General features: G+C 41.7%; 1 protein-coding gene across 9 annotated transcripts in view; it reads right to left on the reverse strand.

The window, feature by feature from the left end:
- Positions 1-24115, reverse strand: part of Cacnb2 (calcium voltage-gated channel auxiliary subunit beta 2) — a 357246-nt gene that overhangs the window by 198691 nt on the left and 134440 nt on the right. Inside the window, exon 1 of one of the 9 annotated variants that reach the window (XM_085699048.2) lies at positions 4184-4959. The exons of the other annotated variants lie outside the window; for them this stretch is intronic. Coding sequence (XP_085555174.1) covers positions 4184-4267 — 84 coding nt within the window. The 5' untranslated portion in view covers positions 4268-4959. Of the gene's footprint in view, positions 1-4183; positions 4960-24115 lie in introns of those variants that run through there. 9 annotated transcript variants of the gene reach the window in all.

Here is a 24115-nt window from a genome sequence, read left to right on the forward strand (position 1 = left end):
TTTAATCCCAGCACTTGGGAAGCAGAGGCAGGAGGATCTCTGTGAGTTTGAGGCTAGCCTGGTCTACAAGAGCTAGTTCCAGGACAGGCTCCAAAGCTACAGAGAAGCCCTGTCTCAAAAAAAAAAAAGAAAAGAAAGAAAAGAAAAGAAATATGCATATGAAATGAATCAAAATCAAAGACAAACATTGTTCAAGTAACTCATGACCTCAGGCCATTCAGTCTGAAATCGACCATGATAGACCTCGAGATCACAGGAGTTAGAATATAAAGAAAAACTCAGAAGATAGCGAACTTTCACAATTTGCTAGTTTTTCATGCTGCAATGCGTGCATGAATTCAAATGACCAAGGACGGTGGGGGATTCTGGTCCCTGAGGACAGTTTCTGCTTAAGGAAGGCGCCAGTGTTCCAGGCTCTGGGCAGTATGCTTCACAAGCACATTAGGCTTTTAGCTAGTTTTAGTAGCACGCGTTTTTCAATAGTGGGTGGATGTTGATGGTAGCCTGCTTTAGTATCCCTATGAAAAACAGAAAACCAGTTCCCAAGGTTCTGAGTCCCTACTAAGTCTCTTTGCTATGGCCAACGTGCTTGTTTGTATTCTTCACAATTCCTCTTCATTTTCTTAAATAAACTGTATTAATTTCTTGGGGTTTATAGTAAAAAGAAAACCCTAGCAGAGGACTCGCCGTATACTTATAAACTTAGGCGTAAGACTATCTGCTTGGAATATCGGGAGGTTCAGAACGTCTGAGGTCGGCTCTTGAGAAGTCCAAGAGCAGCAGAGAGTTGGCAGAGTCAGGAACCTGAGGAGTTCCATTAATTTTGCATTTCCAAATCTAAGTGACTTTTCCACAAAGTAGGTCAGCCTGGTATGAAGTCAAAGCCACGTTTTCAACTGTTCTATACAGCTGCCCCCACTAAGTGTCAGTAAGACCGTAGCTCAAGAAGCAGAGGACTTATGATGACCGTTGGTGGACTTAACTAGATCCTAGGTAGTTATTGGAAAGATCGTTTTTGCAAGCATGGACATTTACCCCTACCATCTTATTGTTCAATATGATCTTTAATATTGCATTGACTTTTCTTCTAATTTCTACTACATACAAAACACCACCATTCTGATGTGAAAAGTTGTTTACATAATGTTAAAAATAACCAGTTTCTTACCCCTTGAGAGTCATCACCAGTTGAAGCACATGATACAGCATGACGACCAGGCTCTAGAAGGGACCCCCATTCTACTCTCCCCTGAGCTCCCCTGCTTCCTTCTTGTCTTCTGTAACATGATTTGCCAAGTCTTATCTGCTCAACTATGATGTCTCCACAACAAAGGATTCTGTGGCGACTGAGCAGAGGCATCCACACCTGTCTTTGAATCCAAAAGGGGAAAACCAGTCGATCTGTAAGTACAATTGGTCTGCCTCATCTTCTCTTTCTACATCTGTGGATTCAACCACAGATCAAAAATAACAAGATCCTACCTGTACTGAACATCTATAGACCTTTTCTTGCCTTTATTCCTATAGCAATATGTAGTAGAAACTATTAACAACTGTCAGGGAAAATGTGATCAGTTTCTGACAGGAATGCACAAGGAAAGTGGAGGTGGCATCTCCTCAGGTACTTGTGTACCAAGACTTTTCCTGCTTACCTCAGGGCCACAGTGCGCTGCAGAGACAAAGAGAGCCTGCCCTGTCCTCAACACGGTGTCATCCAGCTCATGGCTAGGGGCACGAGAGCTGTCATTGCACTTACTTCCGCTACAGCTGAAATCTGTCTAGTGGGAACTGACCAATGACCAAGCAGAAGTGCTTGGATGCCTTCCAGTCCACACAGTTGAACAACTTGGAAAAGCATTCAAACTTTGAACAACCATAACTAATGAAAAATAATCATCTCAAGCGGTCAGCATTTGGGAGGCTCTCTGTACCTAAATATTCAAACTAAGTCAATTTATAATAGTAATAAGAATTATGGGTTCGTTATACAATCAGCACACAAAAGCCTACCTATTTCTGTCTTCCCTGTAAAGCAACAGTAATTAAACTCCTAAGTTTTACTTATAAGAAATAAATTTATTATTTTGTGTGTGTGTGTGTTTGTCTGAGGCACCCTTATAGATACAGGTGCATGAATACATATGTTTGCATACGCAATGGTCACATGTTGACACTGGGCATCTTTCTCAGTCACTCTTCATCTTTGGGAGAGAGGTCTTTCACTGAATAGAGAGCTGAGTGATTAACACAGAGCTCATGGGCTGGCAAGCAAGCCCCAGGGGCCCTCCTGTCTTCACCTCCCTACTGTAGGAGTAAGGCAAGAGGCACTGTGCCCTACATTTGATGTGAGTGCTGGGAAATTCAAACTCAAGTTTTTATGTGTGTGTAGCAAGTTGTTTACCAGCTAAGCCGTCTTTCCTGTCCCCACGTAACACATAATTTCAAATTTGCTGTTTGTAGCAAAGCGGGGAGAGCAGAGTGTTTATCTCCACCGCTGGGAGTATTTTATACTACTTGGAATAATAGGCTTTAAATCATTAGTGAACAATTTGAACTTTTCAAAAGATAGTAACATCATTGAGCTGAAGTAAAGCCAAACCAAGGATAGTCCAAGCCTGTAAAATGTTTCAAGTTCAGTCCTCAGGGGGAAGCTCTCCATCGTGTAGCTGCTGTGCTGGGAGAATTAATCTTTTAGGAAGATTAACCAGATGAAGGGGAGATCGTCTTCGAAAACCAGCCCTTTCTTATTGAGTGTCTATGCACAAGGGAAGGTGCTGAAGCTCATGTGGGCATGAGAATTAAGCTTGAGGTCATCCATGCAGGAATGCAAACAAATCGATTAGTTGGCTAGAGGAACTTTGAACCTCGGCCCTAATTAATTATAATAGGAAGGAAGAATTGAAACGGCAATCCTATCAAAAGTAGGCTTTCTTGCGTGAATAATATCAAGTGTTTTTTCAGTTTGTCTGAAATAATGATGAGAATCATGTTTTAAATTAAGATATATCTCTTTTAGGTGAGTATTATAAAGAATAACTTGGCCAGGCGTGGTAGTGTTCCTATGTTGGTCCAGCACTTGGGTAGCCGAGGAAAGAAGATTGTTATGTGTGAGGCCAACCTGGTTGACATAGTGAGGCTCTGTCTCAAAAATCAAAGAAAAGTGGAAACAATCTAAACATTTTCCATTACAGAAAAAGCCACAACTACCACTTTCAGACAACTGTTTTGCTATTTCACATGAATGAAGAATAGTTGGTAATAGCTGGTAAATCTCAGGCGATGCGGTAAGATTGTGTTTTGAATGGAATTGTGTATATTTCCTGAGTACCTTAAGAAAACCATAGTCAACTTCATACCAACTCCCCATTGAGTGTGGCCACACTTGTGTGGTAACAACTTGCCCAGGTGGCATTGGATTCACAACTTTATCTAGAGACTAGGAGAGCATGCATTGCTAGTTAATTTCCATGTACTGAGCTTACTAACCCTGGAAGCTAGAAGTCAAACCATTTTTTTCAAGTTCACATATGGGACTCATTACTCGGAGCTCAATCTGACTTATTTTCTGTCGTTGGTAAGAAACTACCTTAAGACAATATTCCACAGTCAAATTTGATTAGGATTTGCATGCCAGCAATTCCTGAAATATTCAGTGTTCTCTAGACATACTTGTTCCTTCACCGATGAGAATTTCTTACGCATGCAAAGTTAAGCAATACTGTTTGTTAGCATGTTTCTAAGAAAAAAAAAAAACCCAAAGGAACAGAATGTATTGACAATAATCTCAGAGACTGAAACCCTCAGCCCACCCCTAACATCTGTTTACCCCTGGCTCCACTCAAAAGCTGTGCTATCAGGCCTTGGAGCTGAAAACATTTAAAAATCATAGGCTTAACTTTCTATGAACGCATTTTAAATTCTGCCTGTGCACACTAAGATAAAGCAACTTAAAAATGCCAAAACAGCCCAGAGCTCTCGTGTCTTCCGGTTCATATTTTAGCAAGCATGCCGTGATACTTGGCAGAAGCTTGCTAGTCCATATTTATACTGTTTTCTAAAGCAAAGGCTCCTGAGTCCTTCCAAACACTCCTACCACCATGGAGCCACTAAATGCCGTTGTGCGCTCACATTCTGCGCTGGGGCTTAAAATATGTTAAGAGATAGCAAAGCATCATCTACTTACCCAGGAGACATTTTTACCCTTAGGTGATTTTGGCATGGCAACATGCAGGACACTGGAGGTGACCAACAGCAGTTTCACCAACATGGAACATCAAGTGGTATATATTCCAAATGTCTTTGTTACCCAAATGCAAAGAGTCCCCTGGTTTGCCAGACACAGATGTCATAAGTAACAAGAAAGGTCATTTTCGCAGACCCCATTTTGCTGTCAGGGACAAAGCACGTGAAGGCGCACATCACAGCTAGGTCACCAGTCCGGCCACGCAGTCCAAAGGGGCCACGGCTGCCATCTGAGTTCCATCCTTATATGCACCAGAGTGGAGAAGTCCCTTAGAGAAAACCTGAATCCTTGTGGAGCAGCCCTGAATCAGAGAGCTGTTCTTCTGCCAGATGCTTGACTCTCATTTCCGGGTACTCTCCACGATTTGCTGAAAAAGTTGGGAGGCACGGGTTTGCAGTTACTGACCAGAAAGAGAACGAAAGCTAGGAACATCTACCCGTCCTTGCAGCTCAGCCGCCCGAGGCTCCATGTTAGGAGCACCAGACTCAAGGGCTGCCTGGAGGTTAAAGAGAAAGGAGGGCTCGGTTTCAATAAATAATACACAGTCTCAGGTACGACGCACCTGGAAGAGCCTTCTGTGCAGCCTCAGGAGGTAGGCGTTGCTGTCCTTGCTTCTCCCAGATCCAGCAGGGTACCTGTTGTTGAGGCAGCCGCTCTGGAAAAGGCTGGTGTCCTGACAACCAGGTGTGTGTTTGTTTACAAGGTAAGAAAGAAAATCCCCAAGGAGATCAAATTAGAAGAAGCTCTAGCTACAGGAGTCAGGCGAGAGGCGAGTGTGGGCTCTTGTCCCTCTATTCCTGTGTCCTTGTGTCCCCTCCCTCTGTCCCTGTCAGTCCAGATTAACTAAGCAGATCCAGGCTAAATTTTGCTACTATCAGTAGTGATTAGTGTGAGTTGACGAAATCGGATTATTCAGGCAGCGTGGGCCTGCTTGCGGTACAAGGCCACACAGCCACCAAGCCTTCCCTCCATCTCAGCACCACACTGCAGCTTGATAGAAGGAAACCCGGGCAAATGAAGCCACAAAGCCACAGCAGAGGGGGAAAGACATTCATTTGTCACGTTCTTCTCCTTTCAAAGTCTAGTGGCCTCTTGGGTTGGAAGTAAAATCCCTATAAAACAAATGCACAGTGGGTTTTGATGTTATTAAAAATTTATATATTTATCAGGATGGCTTCCTTGGTATACAAACTGAGGTCATGGGAAATGACGGGGGCTGTGAATGTAGAGCCGGTTTTCTTTCATCTGTTCTTTCTTTCCCCCTTTTTCTTTCCTTCTTCCTGTCCATGCCCTTTCTTCCTTTATTCATAGGATGCTGTTTTTTTTATTTTCAATATTATGTTTTAGGACTCCTTATAAGAATCTAACAGGATAAATTTTTATTAAGTATAAAATAAAGAGGGCCCCAGAGTTCCCAGAATACGTGTGAACACTGCCTGCCAAGGGCTCACATCCCTGATGACTCTGGTGCTATTCATTCACTGCCTATAAAAAGAGTAATCACTAACATGCATTGAAAATGGTCTCTATGCTGAGTAGTTTACATAATACTCAATACTTTGACAACCTCACGAGATTGATTTTCAAATGACTGGACTTTTTGGTATAGACAGAATTAATCAGCTTTTATTTCAAAACAGAAAAGCCATGATGTTATACTTTAACTTAGAGATATTGATAATTTTTGTTATTTCAAAATTAGAAAATAAAACCAACATTGCAGTAGATAGAAAATATTGCTTAAATTAAGGATTGAATTGAATCCACATGAGCTGTTTTGTGTCACGTGTGTGTGTGTGTGTGTGTGTGTGTGTGTGTATGTGAGTGGGTGTGTGGGTGTGTTTGTGTACGTAGATTTCATTGCCTGGCTTTGTTGTAAGTTCCTGAGGACATGGCCCCTGATGGCTACACTTTCTCCTTGGGGAATACAGTCACTTCAGGTTGCTCAATGACCATTGTTGACTAATTGGATACAGTGATGTTATGTAGCTTCAACAACTCTTTAAATATAATTATTGGTCAAACAATTTTGTACTGTAATACTATTGAAAATGCATAAAACAACTTGGAGTCTGATGTTTTCATTAAAATATAAATATTAGGCATTGCTTATTCATATTTGGATTGTTTTCTTATATTTAAATATCTCAAAAAGCCATGAAGGGACATCAACACAAGCTTAATATTCTAGAAGTTGTTTTCTATAAAAGACCAGACCATGGGACTCCAGACACACTTGATTACAGCTCTTCCTTTAAATCTTGTATCCTTGGGCTGATTCAGTCCTCTATGACTGTCCCTTTATAAAACAGGACACTGGGCACAGAATCAGAAGCTGGATGCTGTGAATATCCCAGGGTAAAGACAGGCACAAGACTACCACAGGGCTACATGAAAGGCCCCAAGAAAGCAGGGGATCGCTCCCACCCCAGGGCCTGAGTAGGAAAGTGGTGTGAATTCTACTGTGGAACCTCTAGGAAGAGCAGCACCCTCCGTCTGCAGGCTCTAGTCTCCAGGACTACAATACAGTCCATTTCGCTGCCCTAGGCTTCCCATGGTTAATAGTTCCACCCCAGCACACCCACGCAAGGCCAAGGCTTCTCCTTTCTATAACCTGTAAATATTCAAAGTTTTTGGTCTTGCTTTCTTTTTTTTCCCATTAATTTCACATCAAAATCCAATAGGCAAGACTGTCACACTTTTTAAAAATGTAACTACTTAAGTGCACCTATAGTATACACTTGGCTTACATTTTAAGCTGTCCATGGATTTTTCTACACAGTTCATATACTGGGTCTCCACAAAGTGGGGCTCTCAGATTCCAAGGAGAATGCAGATTAGGTTTATGAGCTCAAAGAGAAAAAAAAATCATGTTCTTATTCTCAGTAACCCTCTTACTGAAATTTATTACTATTTTCAATTATAAATATTAGCAGCATGTCTTAGCACACTGATGCCACCAATGACAAAAAATGAGCAAAGCACACTGATACCACCAATGACAAAAAATGAGCAACTGGAGGTATTTTAACTACAGATTTTCCTCAGAAATAATGAAGTCACAGATATCTCTAGTTAATGATGTACACACTGTTTAGGATTTTAGTTGAGATGTAGAAAAACACAAAAATTGCTCAATGAGGTTTGGAGCAGATACATCAAGAACCTCTTCACGGGAGAGTAGAGGAGCTGAGCACATGGGTATGCCCCTTAAAACTATTAACTTTATATTTAAAAATGCTTGTGAGAGTATATTAGAAAAGGGCCACCATTGCTAGTACTTCAGTGATGGTATAATTATATCCATTAGTCTTATCATTTATTGCAATAACAAGATGGACATATATGACTATGCCACTGACTTCCCTTTTATGGTGGTTTAAAAAGTATATTCTCATATATTAGTTTCACTTATAATCCTACAAAAACTCACATTGTGATTGTAAAAATGTTCCAAGGGAGACTTTTCTAGGCTCCACTAGTGTCTCAGAGAGTCCCTGACAAAATAAATACAATAATTTCACTTACAAGATTTGATGGAAAACAGCTAGGAGCACCAATAGTACTCCAGAGAACTCTGTGGAAAAGGAAAAGAGCCTTTTTATAGCTAGTAAAGGGTGAAATAATTAAAAATTACATATTTGAGGTATCATGCTACAACATGATATCTGTACAGTATTAAACCTTTGCTGATATCTGTGAGAGAGCTGAATTGAATTTGATGTCAGCTACCGAGTTCTGTGCCAGTTTGCTTTGTAAAGGAATCTCAAACACAATCACTTCACAAAGCAATTATACTTCTGTGGGTTCTTTGAGCTCCAAGGGACAGTTTGCATTTGGGAACCCTGGTATATCATTAGTGGCCAGCGAGCTACCAGGGCTGAGTTTTGGAGCCTTAGTAAAGCCTTGGGTGGATGTACTGGGTGAACATCCACACAGGCTCATGCTCCTCGCTGGCAGGAAATGTTGCCTGTCAGTTGGAAGATCAGCTGGAGCTGGTAGCTTCTGGAAAATGTGAGAATTCTCTGTGTGATATGAGCTTCCGGTTACATGCCACTTAGATACCTAGAGACTGTGTTCTCAGACTAAGCATTACCAGAAACCTGACGGGGACGAGGGAGCCTCAAAGTTCTTGACCAACCTTGAGAGTCATACAGCATCAAGTCATGCTTTATAAAGTGAGTCAGAGGGCAAGTTCAGAGTCAGAGGGGCCACACTGACATATGACTATTGGCTGTATGGTTTATGGCAGGCAGGAAGGGCATTCAAAGAGACCAAGCACTCCATGCAGCGCCCAACCATGCGAGTCCCGCCCCCCACATCTCTGACAGGCGGAGTGGAGCACTGTGATTGGTGACTGGTGACTCTTGATGGCGAGTTCTAGCCACTTACTTCTTCAACACAGTCTTTGTAGCTTTTTTCTCAAGGAGCCCCGGTGAGTTCCCTTCTACTCAGTGTCTTTGGACCTTCAGTAGGGAAAAATAGGAGCAAGCACTCAGCTCCCCCCCATTAGCTCTGAAATTTCAGTCATTCTCATTCAAGTCATCCAACATGAGTGACTTGTCCCCCTTATTTTTATGGGGCAGAGAGGTGTGGGTAGGACTCCTCTGCATATCAAAGGTGTCCCTTGAGCTTCAGTCCAAGCTGATCTCACACTGGTGCCCCCCCCACCATTTCAGTGTCTTGAGGTCCAGGATTAAAGGCATGTTTCATCACGCCTGGCTAAAAGTGACTTTTTTCAAGATGATGAATGCATCATATGTGTACTTTCTCTTTCTGTACCCTTCCTGTTTCTATCAATAAACAAATGGCCTTATACATAGCAGTTGCTCAAAAAAAAACCCAACGATTTTTATCATCTTAAAAATAATATGTGCAAAGCTATACTAGAAGTGGGTTGGAGGAGCAAAACTCAAATTAATGTTTGTGAGCTTTACTGCAGAGAACATGACAACAGCTCTTCTGGACTCAGTTTGTAGACGGAGTACGGAAGTTCAGACTTTTAGCATTTGCCTTTTAATGTACGTGTGTCTTCCTTCCTTCCTTCACATTGTTTTGTGTGTAGTATGTGGCTCTTCCTTCCTTCATATGTGTATGTATGTAGGTTGTGGTGTACATATGTGATTATGCAGATGTGTGCACGCAGAGGCCAGAGCTATCCTCTGTCCTCTGTCACTTCCCCCTGTCTTGTCCTGAGACAAGGCCTGACTGAACCAGCAGCTCACAGATCGGAGTGAGGCTGTCTGGCAAGCAAGCTTGAGCACTGTGTATCTGTCTTTACCCCCAAGCCCTGCAACAATTATGGGGTTGCTGGTATAATGCATTTGTTTTCAATAGAAGAACTGAATTTTATTCTGACCACATAGCAAATTGCCCCATCGATCAAGGACATTTCAGCAGAGGTTAACTAACCTTAACCACTTAGTAGAGTGTTTAAAATGGTACACTTTTAACCGCACCACAAAGGAAAACCAAGAAGAGGATAAGAGGAACAAATAAACACGGAATCAGCTAACCTAGATTAATCAAAAACTTAAAAATGTAAATTAATAAAAATAAAGAGAAGCCAGGCATGGTATGTTCCAACACAGTCAAAAGAATGCCCCCATATGAAGAATGCCTTAGGGAACTGTGAGAGACGCCAGAAAAAAAGGCTTTGCTCATCAGGCATCAGCCTTTTGATCCTGATCTGGCAATGATGTGCACTTCTAGTCTGGGCATTTGGGAGGTGGAAGAAGAAGGATCAGGAATTCCAGCCAACCATGGTTACATGGTGAGTCCAAGTTCACCTTGGGTTACACTTGAAACCCCCTCTCCCCGCTGTTCAGTCAATATAACCTTTTCTGGGGTCTGTTTCCTAACAGGTTGAACACCTACTATATGCTAGGCAACAGCCTATGAGGCAGGTACTATTACTATGTCCATTTAGGGGTGGCCACTCTGAGGGTTTAAGTGACCAATGCTCAAACCCAACTTTGGTCCTCTAGTGTCAACTTCAGTGCCTGTCTGGATGGCTTCTCTGTTTGCAGCTGTAAGAACAGTTGTCCAGGGCTGCCAGAGCAGACAGACCTGCAACAGGGTTGTAGCCCGTTCTCCTCTGACTCAGCATCACATTCTGGCAAGCCACCTTCCATTTCATCTGCATCTCAGGACACTCTGTGTCCTCCTTCAAGCCTAAGCCATGTGGTTCTCACTCTTCACTCCAGGCCTTCATGACCTTAGTAGATGTCTGTAGCATCTACTATGCACAGGAATGTGGAGGAGGGACTGTCCCTATACATAATTCTCAATGAGCAGGGGACAAGACCTGGTGAGAAAGTCTGCACCTGCCATTCCCAAAGTGGACATTTTGGGAAAGTTTTGGTAGTTTATTTTTGGAGGGAGCAGCAGTTGAATTTAGTTTACTTTATCCATACCTTTGTTTATTTTCTTTATATTGTATTTCCTTCCTTCTGTCTATCAGGAACTAGCCTGGCCCAACATACTGCCTGCACTGAATCCTTGTCTCAGGCTCTGCTTTCGGGGACCAATGTCCATGAGGAGCATGGAGTGGACTTTCCCAATCTGAGAACATTCTTGCTGTTGTCCATTTGGTCTGTGAGTGTCTACTGAAGCTGGTCTTCAAAACGACTCGCTGCACTTTTCACATTAACGTGATGGCTAGCTCACAATGAGAATGCAACACTCTTGAAGCTCAGGGGCTTAGCTCTCAGCTCTGCTCCTCACATAGCACCTCACTGACTACTTGGCCCTGCAGTTGCTCCTTTAGCCAAGGAAACCCTTCTTCCTCTAGATAGTGTCACTTCTTTGGGCTCTATAGTCATTACTTTCTTGTTGGTATGATCAAATACCCAACAACGAGCAACATAGGAAAGAAGGAAGGAAGGAAGGAAGGAAGGAAGGAAGGAAGGAAGGAAGGAAGGAAGGAAGGGTAGAAAGAAGGAATGATTGATAGAAGGAAGAAAGAATGAAAGGAAGGAAGGAAGGATTTACTTTGGCTCATACCTTGAGGGTGCAGTCCTTCATTGTGGGGAGTGTGAGGCTGCTGGGCACATTACATCTTCAGTCAAGACGCAAAGAACTATGAATGCAGGTTCTCTATCCACTTCCTCCTTACTATTCAGTTCCTGATCCTAGCCGATGGAATGGTGCTACCCACAGTTAAAGAGTCTTCTCAACTCATTTATACTAATCCAGGTAACCTCTCCCAGGCAGGCTCAGAGGCTTGTCTCTCCCGTGATGATAGGGCCTGTCAAGTTGACAGTCAGTACTAAGTATCACAAGGCATTACCTATTAATAAGACAGGCGGTGTCATCTGGGACAGTTTCTCCTTCCAAACAACGCTTATCCTAAACTCTAATTGTCTCGTATGAACAACGTGTCTTTACATCATATTTAAATAGAGGTGAAGTCAACAGAGCAGAACAGATTTGGAGTCAGTCAGACCAGGATTAGATCCAAACCCCTATACTTAGAAAGCATAGAGACTAGAATGCAATTCGTCTGATATTACAGGCCTCGGACTCCTCCCATGAAGGCCTTTTTGTGAATGTTAAATGGAACTATGTATAAAATACAGTGCCTCAGCACCCAAACCCACTTGAGGCTAGGCTTCCTTTCTGTAAGGGGGCTGTAGCAAATGTAAAGACACAGTGACGACAAATGCAGGCATCCGAGTGAAGGAGGGAACACTACTTGCAATTTGCAAATGCAGTCATTTAAAAGCAGAGGCCAATGAGATCTGGGCCTCCCATGCAGCACTGTGCGTTCTGTGTACTGCTCAAAGGCTCCAGCCAAGGGATCATTTACAGACAAAAGGCAAAGGCTGCATCCTCCTAGTGGGATGTGTTTTCCTAGTCTGTCCATTCAAAAAAGAGAGGACCTTTGTCTAATGTACACCAAGGGGCCCTGGTGCCCAGTGCAGATCTTATGTATGCAAATCTAATAGACGACTTCAGAGCCAGACTCATGAAGTTCCAGTCCTACCTCAGGCACATCTTTATCATACAACCATGGGCTCCTCTCTGCCTCCTTTTTCTTATCAATAGAGTAAAAGGCCTCTACAGTCCTCCCAAATGATAGGAATCCCAGAGGCACATGGCATCTTCATGATGTACAAGACAACCTGAGACTATGGTGTTGATACATAGGCAGCATTAACAATCTGAGGTAGATTTTTGGATCCTTCAAAGCCAATCTACATAAGCATATGTTTTTGAAGGACGTCATCTAATAATGTCCAAGTCTGTGTCAGAATTTCTGAGATCTGCAATGGAAACATGGATGAACTCTGTTCAAGGTACTCCCAAAACATGCATGCTAGAAAAGTTAAGCCATGATGATTTGAAATAACTGTCAGCATTTGTTCTATTAGACTAGAAATTGTTTCACTCATATTTCTCTTTTCTTCTTCTGGTTTTTTGAGACAGGGTTTCTCAGGGTAGCCTTGGCTGTTCTGAAACTTGCTCTATAGACCAGGCTGGCCTTGAAATCACAGAAATTCGCCTCCTGAGAGAGCTGGGATTAAAGGTGTTTTATTCATCTTAAGTTAATTGATATCAATGATTTCGAAGAACTCTTTATTTGCTTAGGGAAATCTCAATTTATGTTGCCTAAAATTCTGCCAATAGGTCATGACGCATGTATGTATGTATGTATGTATGTATGTATGTATGTATGTATGTGTAAGGTGTATGTGTGTTCATATGTATGGGGGCCTATGTTTATACAGGTACATGTAAAGGACAGGTGTCATTTCTCAGGAATTGCCTGTCTTGTTTTTTGAGACAGAGTCACTCACTGGCCTGTAAGTGTTCAGGTCAAGTAAGCTAGGCTGCCTGGCCAGAGAGTCCCAGTAACTGCCCATCTCTGCCTCCCCACTACTGAAATTACAGCATGCCTGGGTATTCTTATGTGGGTTGTGGACCTTAAACTCATGTCCTTGTATTTACGACCTGTCCTGGTGCCGACTGAGCCACGACCCAGCTTTAGTTCACAAACTTCTTATGCTCACGATGTACCAACTAAAATGCTGACCCTTGCTGGATTATGAATTCCTCAAGGACAAGAAACATGTTCATCACTTTGGTATGCAGTGTGAGACCATACAATGTACAAAGACTGTGGGCTAAAATAACACAAATTAATACAAATGTCTACCCAGTGAACTTCTAAGACATGCGGTAGTAATATAACCCAGGAAAGACAAGGATGCGAGTTATGTTACTAACCGGTGGCTTTTAAAGCAAGGATCTAACCACATCCTGTCCCTTGGAGGGAGGAAGCCATAGTAACTTACCACTATTAATAATGTTCATAGAATCCATCTGCTTCTTTTTTACAGTGACCACTGGAGATGGGGTAAGGGGTGGAAGAGGCCAGAGAGGTGGGAGAAGTACTTTGAATTGTTTATGAGATGAACAAAACCGTTTGTTGGGCCATTTCTAGGACAGCTTTTAAAAAGATAGGCATATCCTTCCAGATTTGGTTAGTTTGGCTGGGCAACTAAATAAGAGTATCCTTGCTAAGAAAGCAACGACTGAGAGCTTTGCAAATCCCTTCATTTCTACTACAATTTCTTTATAAGATCATTTTTAGAACTCAGAGACCCAAAAGTAATATGAAAGTTAATGGAGTTTTTTCGGCTATTTTCAACAGCTTGAGCATTATGGCTTTCATGACGAGTGCTGGCCTAAATCACTTTTTAGATGTAAACTAGAAAGCCACATCGCCAGGTTTATTGCATAGGCTCTGCCCTGCTCTCAAGGGCTCCTGTCGTTGGGACTCTCATTGCTCTGAACTTTACCTTGGGAACATGTGAGACTCGGTGCTGCCTCATAACCTGCATGTAAGCAGGAAGGACATGAAGATGAAGGGATGCTCGCGTTCACACTCACAATGTTCGCGAAGAGGGTAGCTCTTATTTCATCTATTCATAACCCAGAGTTTGTGACTTGAATATATAAACATATATATAATATATACTATATTATATATATATATTAGTAATATAGCCGAGCTTGAAATGAGTCTGTATAGAAACAGCAATATTCAGCAGAACGTGGCGTTATGTGCCTGTAACCTTAGTGCTCAGAGTCGGGCTGTCAGCATGGAGATGATGAACTCAAGGCCATTCTCAATGAATTTGAGGCCAGTTTGGGCTACATATGTGACCATGTTTCAAAGAACTAAAAAGGAAAGAAGAAAAACTAAAAGAAAATAAACAAAATTTAAAAACACAAAGAATAACAAGAAAGGAAGTGATCTTTTGATTCCAGAATCTAACCTTTTCCAGATAATACCATGATTACCCAACTTAAATCTAAGACCTAAGGCAAAATTAGATGTGAAAAGACTTCCATGTTACAGTTGGCTATAGGAAACTGTTTCTCATCTCGCCTATATGTCGGCCTAACAGTTCTACTCAGGACTCAAAGGAAATGGATTGAAAACAAAATTATCTCCTGGCATAGGGTACCTGCCTTGAATCCCAGCACTGCGGAGGCAGGGGCAGTGAGCTCTGTTAAACCTGGTCTACAAAGTGAGTCAGGACAGCCATAGCTACATAGTGAGACCCTATCTTGGAAAAAAAAAGAAAGGAAACAAGATAGTCAGGGTCACTGAAGTGTGGTTTCTCACTGTGCTTTTCCTGGGGAAGCTATCATGGTTTTCAAAGTCACAAGAAAAACTGTGTCTGGTACGGGCCGGGTGCTAAGTAGCTATTGATTAAATGAATAAGCACAAACATCATTAAGTTACAAATGAACCAAGCCCTTTCTTGAAATCCCTCAATCTCAATGTTTGTCTTGTTCTTGTTGGGTGAGTCTCCCATTCTGCATTTTATCTCAGCCTTGTATTTATTTGCCATGACATACCACTTAGATCACTTAGATTCATGTTAACAGTGGGCATTCTCTCTCATCTCCTCAGGTGACCCTTCTTCTTCTTCTTCTTCTTCTTCTTCTTCTTCTTCTTCTTCTTCTTCTTCTTCTTCTTCTTCTTCTTCTTCTTCTTCTTCTTCTTCTTCCTCCTCCTCCTCCTCCTCCTCCTCCTCCTCCTCTTTCTCCTTCTCTTCCTCCTCCTCCTTCTTCTTTTGCCTTGGCTTAATAGAGTTTGTCCCACTGGTTGAAGAGAATGTAGAACCCTGAAGTCCTCAAAAGTGAAGGGACCTTATTTAAAGATTTGTGAGAATCCAAAAAAACCCGGAGATCATATGTGATAGAAAGTGACCTGACATTTCCAATGAGACTGACAGCCATGTACTTCACATTGCTCATAACGGCTTCATGCTTTGTTTCTAAGTTGACTTCTTGTGAAATTCTCTGAAATCTGCCTTTTTGCTCAGAATTTACACAGTTCTAGTCTTTTATAGCATACGAAGCTGAAACCAATGCATGAAATGCAGAGGCCATGAACTGTTGATTTATTGTTTGAAATCACTACAAAATAAGTCTTGACACTTTGACATTGAAACGTTTGAAGGGCTGGCAAATAATAAGCAAAAATGGAAACACAAGTCCTTCATTTAATCTGAGCAAAATTTCACAGTATAGTTGTAGTTAATTTATTTTGAAACTAGACATACTGACTGATATTATTAATACAATGGATGATATAACTTTACTCTCAATTGGGGTGTGCTGGTCTACCAAGCCACTTAAAAGCTGTTACTAAAGTCCTTACTAAGACAGTCTGTATTTACACAAAGAGCCACTATTTAAAATGAAGAGACATTTATGATCACAATGAGTTGCATGTGAGAACACACACATGATGCTGGCTTTGCATGCCAACTGTTTTACCGAGCATAATCCCCCATGCGCACTCTTACATCATCATCTAAACCAGGGCTTCTCCACCTTCCTAATGCCGGGATCCTTAATACAGTTTCTCATGCTGCAGTGACACCCAACCACAGAGTTATTTTTGCTGGTCCTTCCTAATGGTAATTTTGCTACTGTTTTGAATTGTAATGTAAATATCTGATATGCAGATGGTCTTAGGCGACGCCTGTGAAAGACTTGTCTGACTCCCAAGGGGTCGCGATCCACAGGTTGAGAACCACCAACGAGAGTCTGCCATTCAGAAATCATGTCTGCAGTCTACTGGACTGTGATGTTAGCTTTATTCCTTCAGGAAGATGTGCAGCTACCCAGAGGATAACATTGCCAAATGAGTTACAGGAGCTAGTAGATACCTCATCAATGTGTGTACCCGAATCATCTCAGGTCTGGCAGGTAAGAAGCACATGCAGTCACATGGATGGAAGCTAGCATATCTCAGCCACTAGCCTTGACTCAGACAGCTGTGGAGCAGAGCTGTCAGAGAGATCATGTGTCTGGCTGACCAACTTAACGCCTGTATAAAATGACCCAAGAAGATGGGTTCTCATCAAGTCCTGAAAAACACAGGCAAACACGAAACCCAATCAACCAGGAAAGTAGGGCGGAGAGGGGGAAATGCCAGCTTGGAATCTTATTTTCACAAGACAAAGAGCAAACGGAACTCAAACCAATGTGTTTCATAGGTGTGTTCCTTGCTATGACTATACTGCCAATCACCAGGACACAGTTAAGGTTGATAGGGAAAGGAGTACAATAAATCTCCCAGGGAAGAAAAAGAGAAACATCAGAGAAGTACTCTGTAGCGGGGTTGGCTTTGACCCTGAAACTAAGAGATTCATTTCAAAATGTTTGTGCCTTAAAGTTGCAGAAATTAAAGTTTTATCGATTCCAAATGGTAAAGAGTAGATGACAATCAGAGATGGATATTTTCTTAGACTGACTGCTCTGCAAAGAATGACCAAGAGTTGTAAAGGAAAAAACAAAACAACGGGACTTTGATTAAAGCGGAGGTGTATACTGTATGAGGGAAACAAAACAACCACATGACTTCAATTAAGGTGGAGGTGTGTACTGTACGAGGGGAAAAACAAAACAAAGCGTGGATTTCTTTTTTAGTATATTTGTGACTCACCAGGAAACGTTATGACGCAGGGAAGTTCTGACCTTGTGTCTCACTATTTTCAACCAGACAAAATTTCAAAGGCCAACCATGCCTAGAGCTAATACAGTATAATAATGTCTATTGTTGCTTTATCAGATCTGAGGTACAGGCATAAAGAGGCTGGTTGTGGAATTTTTATGTTATTAAATCAATATAGATGGTTCTGTAAGTACAGGTGTTTGTTCTAAGCCTGATCCCTGGGATCCACGTGGTAGAAGGACAGAACCCACTCCAGCAAGCTGTCCTCTGAACACCCATCCATGGCACGGCACATACATGCCCATACACAGTCACAGATACCCACACTAAATAAATGGAATATTTTAAAAATCATCATTTAATTAACTTTCAGCAACTCTCAGAACAACACAGGTGCTGAGATGTGCTCGCAGATATTCTGAAAACATTCCAGAGGGTCCTAATAGTCCTATTTCACCTGCCTGCCTTCTTTCGAAGACTGAAATTTATTTTCATTAAAGTAACTGGGTAGTATTGGGGTGACAGCTCAGTGGGTAAAGTGTTTGTCACATAAGCCCAAGGACCTGAGTTCAATCCACAGTACCCACATAAAAGCTGGCACGGAGCTGTGCATCCATAATTATTGTTCTATCCTTAGAGCTGGAGAGACAGCTAATCCTGTCAAATTGTGAGCCCCAGGTTCAGTGAGGGACTCTGTACCAAAAGCACTAGATAGAAGCTGCATATGGTAGTGTATATTTTTGATCCTAGCCATCATGAAGTAGAGGCAAGCCAGTTTCTGTGATTTCAAGGTTAGCAAGGGCTACATAGTGAGATCCATTCTAACACACACACACACACACACACACAATGGTGGAAATCCTGGGGGCACAGCTCACCTGATGAAGGTGACTGCTGCCAGAAGTCACAACCTGAGTTCTGTCAGAGACCTGGGAGAACCAACTATGGTGAGCTAGCCAATAACCTTCAAATACATATTGTGGCATGTGTGTCCCTCACAAAACAAATAATGTAAGAACAACAGCAAACAAACAATAGAGGAAGATACTGGACACAGACTTCTGGCCTCCACACACATGTATGCACATGCACATATAAACAGAACACATGCATGTATCACACAAACACACGTACAAACAAAAGTTTGTAAAAGTATGCTAGTCAGTAAATTTGAGGCAAAGTTGATATTGATCTATTGAAAGTTACCACTGAGTCTTGGAAAAGCACAATCCAGCAGACACCTATGAAAGTAATCCTAGTCATTGTTCACCACCTATAACCCCTTCAGAGTTGCAGGCTACTAAGACATCTTAGAAAGGAGCTGTCATAGTTGCCGTGTCTAGGCTGAACTTTCCCCAGCTGAGTTCATTCCCATCATGCACCCTGTAGACTTACATATATAAACTAGCAACTAAGGTTGGACCTGGAAAGGAATTCAGAAATTGCTTGGCTTTGGACTCTTATCATTATACTTTTTTAAAAAATGTTTCTGGAATAATTCAACATTGTAATTCAATAAGATACATACACCTTCAGAAGATATGAATGAACTCTTTCCTGTCATACTTCCACAGCTACATGGTGTCTCTTTGACTCTGCCTACTTTCTCTGTATATCTTGGTTTGGATTTCCTGCCTGGTTTTATTCTGCCCTGCTATAGGCTGAAGTAGATTCTTTATTAACCAATGGTAATAAAACATACTCACAGCATACAGTGAGGAATTCCCCACATCATCTCCCTTTTTCTGTCTAAATAAAAAGGAAGGTTTTAACTTTAGCATAGTAAAATTACATATAACAAAATAGATATCAAGCAAGAATTACAGTTACAATATGCTTTGTGAGTCTAAAGTTTTATATCTAATTTATCTTTTATCATAACTAAGGGAAATTATAATTATCTGTCTTTAACTCCATCAAAGACACCATAAGGATATAATATTACCTATGCAAACAGAATGTACTTTGTAAGCAACTTCCAAAACATCAGAATTGACAGAGACATCTTGCTGCCTAGACAGTCACCCAGAGTTCTTTTGTAACATTGAGGCATCCATATTCAGCCTACAGGTCCATAGTATCTAGCAGACTTTTCCATGAAGCAAGAAATTTCAAAGTCCGTTTAACCTGTACTGGCAGTTTGTCAGTCACTTTCCTGTGTCCTGCAGAATGTCTAAAAGACTCTTTTATGAGTCAGGAAACCTGAAGGACTGCTCACCTTCTTTAGGCAAGTTCAGCAGTCATTTTTCTGTGGGTTCTGCATGTCCAGTTTATATAGAATAACATCAAGCAGTTTAGGCAAGAGTAGTTTCTTACCCAAATGGCTAGCAAACTCCATAAGGAGCCTCTTCAATGCCCGTCACCCTCTTGAAGTAATTGATACTATCAGAAGTAGACATGTCTCATTGTCAAGAAAAATCAAATTTCTTAAAACATTTTAAATGTCATACTCTGTAGGTCTTTGAAGTGTTGAAGTTTATCTATCTAACTAAAATACATCTCTATATATCTAAAAACAACCTAGCTAAAATGATCACAAGTTTGACTATAATAAATGGCTAATAATCTGTGTTTCTTAATTACATATTACATTTTTAAATGAGCTGTATAAATATAACAAAATTGACCTTCAATTTGTATCAATAAATAAAGATCCACACCAAACCAAAGTATTATCTTTGTATCATATCTCCCTTCTTCTTCTTCTTCTTTTTTTTTTTTTTTAGAAATTGACTGCAATCATTAATCACCTATAATCAACCCCCCCTTAAATGAAAATAAGCACTTATAAACAATAATTTTGGGAATTTGGGCCCTGTTCTCTCCAAACTTCTTCCTGTTATTTATTTCGTGAAGTATTTTTAGGCTTTACAGAGACCTTTTGGCGGGGGCGGGGTCTTATTCCATCAAACCACATCCCATCCAACATGGTGAAAGTATGTTCACTGCTTCCACGAGCCATGCTCACCACCCCAGCTCCAGGGATGCAGTGGGTCTACATTGCCATTAGGCAACTAGTAGCGTGCTGCTCATAAACCCCGTTTAGGTGCAGGATCTCCCAAAAAAGCCAGAGTTAATGCTGCCAGCAGGAACCAGGAAGCTGTCGTCTCTTAAAGAAACCATGCAGTTTTTTCTGCTAATGCTGAGTCAGGAAGCCTTCTCTTAAAGGAGCCTCACCTCTGCTCGCCACCAACAAACAGAACCCATCTGAAAAAAATAAGACTACCAAGAAGCTCCAATTGACTCCCATTTTTGAGGGGTCTAGAAGCAATTTTTAAAAAAAGGTTTTTAGGCTTATGTGGATACACGTTGCCGAATGTTGGGCGTCATTATGTAAAATGAGACTGCTTTTCCGTTTTTGTTTCCTTCCTTGAGTTGTTTTTGGCAGGATATCTCTCCCAGCAACTGTAAAGGAAACTAATCCACACAGGAAACAGGTCTGCATTAAAAGCATGACTTCATTATATTTTACTTCTACATGAAGAACCTCTGCAGTGTGTGTTCACACAGATCATGCTTCCTCTTTTCTGCAAAGGACAGAGACCATTGTCCTCCATGGTTTGCAGGGTTGTTGAAGGTGTCACTCAAGGGGCTCTTCCTCTTGTACCAGAGAAGATTCGGATCTTTCCTCTCTTTCTCAGAAATCTGAACTTTGATTAACTGTACACGAATTGGCCTACAGTAGGCTGGCTGCCCACATAGGAAGGACTCCAGATGCTCAGAGTCACCTTGAATCCAATTCCCAGACTTCCTGTGATTTTTCTGAGTTTTCCCATTGGCCTATAGACCTCCACTAATGGTGTACATCACAACCACTCAAGGTTGGGGAGATGCTAAGTCAGGAAGGTACTTGTCTTGTAAGCAGGAGGACCTGAGTTTTATCCTCAGAGCCGAAGCGAAAAGAAGCTGGGCATAGCATGCTTGCTGTCTCAGAGTTGGGGAGACAGATACAAGAAATCTGGCACTTGCTGGCTAGCCAGCCTACTCTACTCAGTGAGCTCCAGGATAGCAAAAGAGCAAAGCACATAGCTCCTGAGGAATGACAGCTGAGGTTATTGTCTGTTCTCCATGAATGTGTGCATGTGAATATGTGCATATGCACTCATGTATGCATGTATAACACGGGAAAATACACACATCACATGGGCAGAGAATTAAAACAAAATGAGAGGTGTCATCACTATGACTCACATTTTGCAGGGATGCAGTTCACTCCTTTACTTCCTGAGAAGACTCTGAAGGGTTTTCAATGTTGGTGATGAGGAATGCACTGAAAACAATGCTACAAGCTGCCCACAGATTTCATTGTTTAAATTACAAAGGTTATTTCTATCATTTACCACCAGGATATCTTATGATATTTAAGCACTATAAAACTCTAGAGAGTTGTTACAAATACAGAAGCATGAAACCTGTAGGCGACAAATGAGGATGCCAGTTGCATCATGATAATGATGATGATGATGATGATGATGATGATGATGGTGATCGTGGTGGTGGTGGCAGTAGTGATGGTGATGGTGATGATGATGATGATGATGATGGTGATGGTGGTGGTGGTGGTGGTGGCAGTGATGGTGGTGATGATGATGATGATGATGATGGACTTTTGTAGGGCTGGGATTGAACCCCGGCCAGAGCCTGATGCATGGTAGACAAGCATTCTACCATTGAGTCATAGTCCTACCCAGTCACAGGATTCGTTCTTAGCTACTTCTTCCCCAGCCATCCTATTGTGTGTCCCTCAGTGAGGACACTTCACAATCACTAGGACCTCGGTGCATCTACTCAGACTGTTCCCCACTCATCTTTGTAGGACAGTGACTGAGATCCATTTTTGTGAGGAAGAACAATGTGTTTCTTGCCTCTTGACATCACGGTGGGAAAAAGCCTTTTGGTGAAAGACCATAGGGAAGGCAGTGGGGAATTTAGGTGAAGTCTCATGGACTCACTGTGACATGGTTACTATAGAAACAAAGGAGGAGAAAGAAAGGAAAGGGAGGGAAGGAAGAAAGAAGGGAGAGGGAGAAAGGGAAGGGAGAAAACATAAACAAAAGAAAAGTAAGAAGTCAAGCGATGGAATGTGCTTTGGGAAAAGCCTGGAGCTTTTTTGCTCACACTCTTTTGTTAAGTTTTGTTGTCTGGAAGTCAGAGGTTACAGAAATCCTTTATTCCTTTGCTCCTGGGGAGGAGAAGGGCCACAGGCATATCACAAAAGTGCAAGGAAGAACAGAAGACGGTGACCACAGAAGGAAGCTGCTGTTGGTGATTCACAGAGAAGTGGCTCTTCTCTGCATGTAATAGCAAGAAAGACACAGAACACAGGAGTCCTGGGAAGCAGATCTTTTCAGCAGAAAGGTCACCCTGTGACCGAAAGGCTGCGAATCTACACAAAAGGCAGCTACCTACCTGAGCCTGGACTTGTAAGGGAGGGGGCTAGTGATGAATGACACGGCTCTTAAAAATGGAGCTACTGGCTTTATTCGTGATAAGGATACCAGGGACGCTTTTAATACAGGCAGCTTTTAAGCCTCTGCTTCAAGGGTTTGTATAAGAAACCCAGTGGTGGGCTCATTTATTTATTCCTGTATGGTGTATGTGTGGTGTGTGTCTGTGAGTGGGCGGGTGCACACACCCAAGTGTGTACAAGCAGAGGCCAGAACAGGGCTCCGAGTGTCTTCTTCCATTTTTCCTCACCTTGTTGCCTTAAGGCAAGATCTGTCACTGAACTGGAAGGATATAGCTTTGGGGATGGCAGCTAGTGAGCTCTTGGGTTCCTCCTGTGTCTGCCCTCTTCCTTGGTGCTGGGGTACAGATATCTGTAACCACGCCTAGTTTTTTGTGAGTGCTGGGGAGATGAGCTCAGGTACTTATCCTAGCATAGCAAATGTTTTTAGGTACCGAGCAATCTCTCAAGCCTGGGTGCTTTTATTTTTAAATGGTTATGCTTAAAGATAATTCAAATTTTTGTTTGTTTTTAAAGTATTTGCCTACTTTGTAAGCAGTATTTAAATAAAGTCAATTTGCGGTTTTAAGTTTCATCATTCCAATCAGAACTAAGGTCTTTTCTGGATTTGAAGGGCTTTTGTTATTGGGAATGAATCTTGTTCTTTTCATCTAAATCTTTAAAAGAAATAGACTGTAAAGAGACTATAATAAACTGATTAGATAGTTTAAAACTTCAGCCACAAACCTTTTTTTTTCTATTTCATATACATTCCCAAGAACAGCATATTATAACAAAGCTCTTGCATGTTTATAACATACAAATCTCTGATGAATTCTGTATGGGTATAATATAAAATGAAAATGTCATATTACATTGACACATGAGAACAGAGGGGGCAGTAGGAAAATGAGAATTTGCTAGTTTCTCCCTGGTATTAGTTTTATATTTACTCATTAAGTCTACTGAGAACACATTCAGGGCTGAATATTTTTGCTGGGATACAGCAGTGAAAAAGGAGCAGAGAAAGCATGGAGTTCAGAGGGGAACAGATAAATAAAAGGCCCAGTATGATATATAGAATGGGTGCCTTTAAGAGTAAAACCAACAAGGCTACTTAATGAGGCATGGGTGAAAGCTTGCACTGAGGTTGGTCTGAGAGTAAAAAAGCCCTGGGCCTTGAGAATGCCTAGTATTCAACATTGCTGGGACTCGAGATTGTCAACGTCCTCAGGGTTAAGGCCAAGGAAGCTCACGGGGGCTTGATCACGAAGGGTCCAGGAGTATGTGGCTTAGACTGCCCTGAAATTCTCAGACAATGGCATCCGGTCAAGAGTTTTAAGAGGAGGAAATACACCAGTGCGAGCCTAGTATTGTTGGGAACATACTGGTGAAGAATGAAAAGGAAGGTGGGGAGACTGGTCAGAACGTTGCTGTGGTC

The sequence above is a fragment of the Myodes glareolus genome, chromosome 14 (genome assembly GCF_982192425.1).
Source record: "Myodes glareolus chromosome 14, mMyoGla1.1, whole genome shotgun sequence".
NCBI lineage: Eukaryota > Metazoa > Chordata > Mammalia > Rodentia > Cricetidae > Myodes > Myodes glareolus.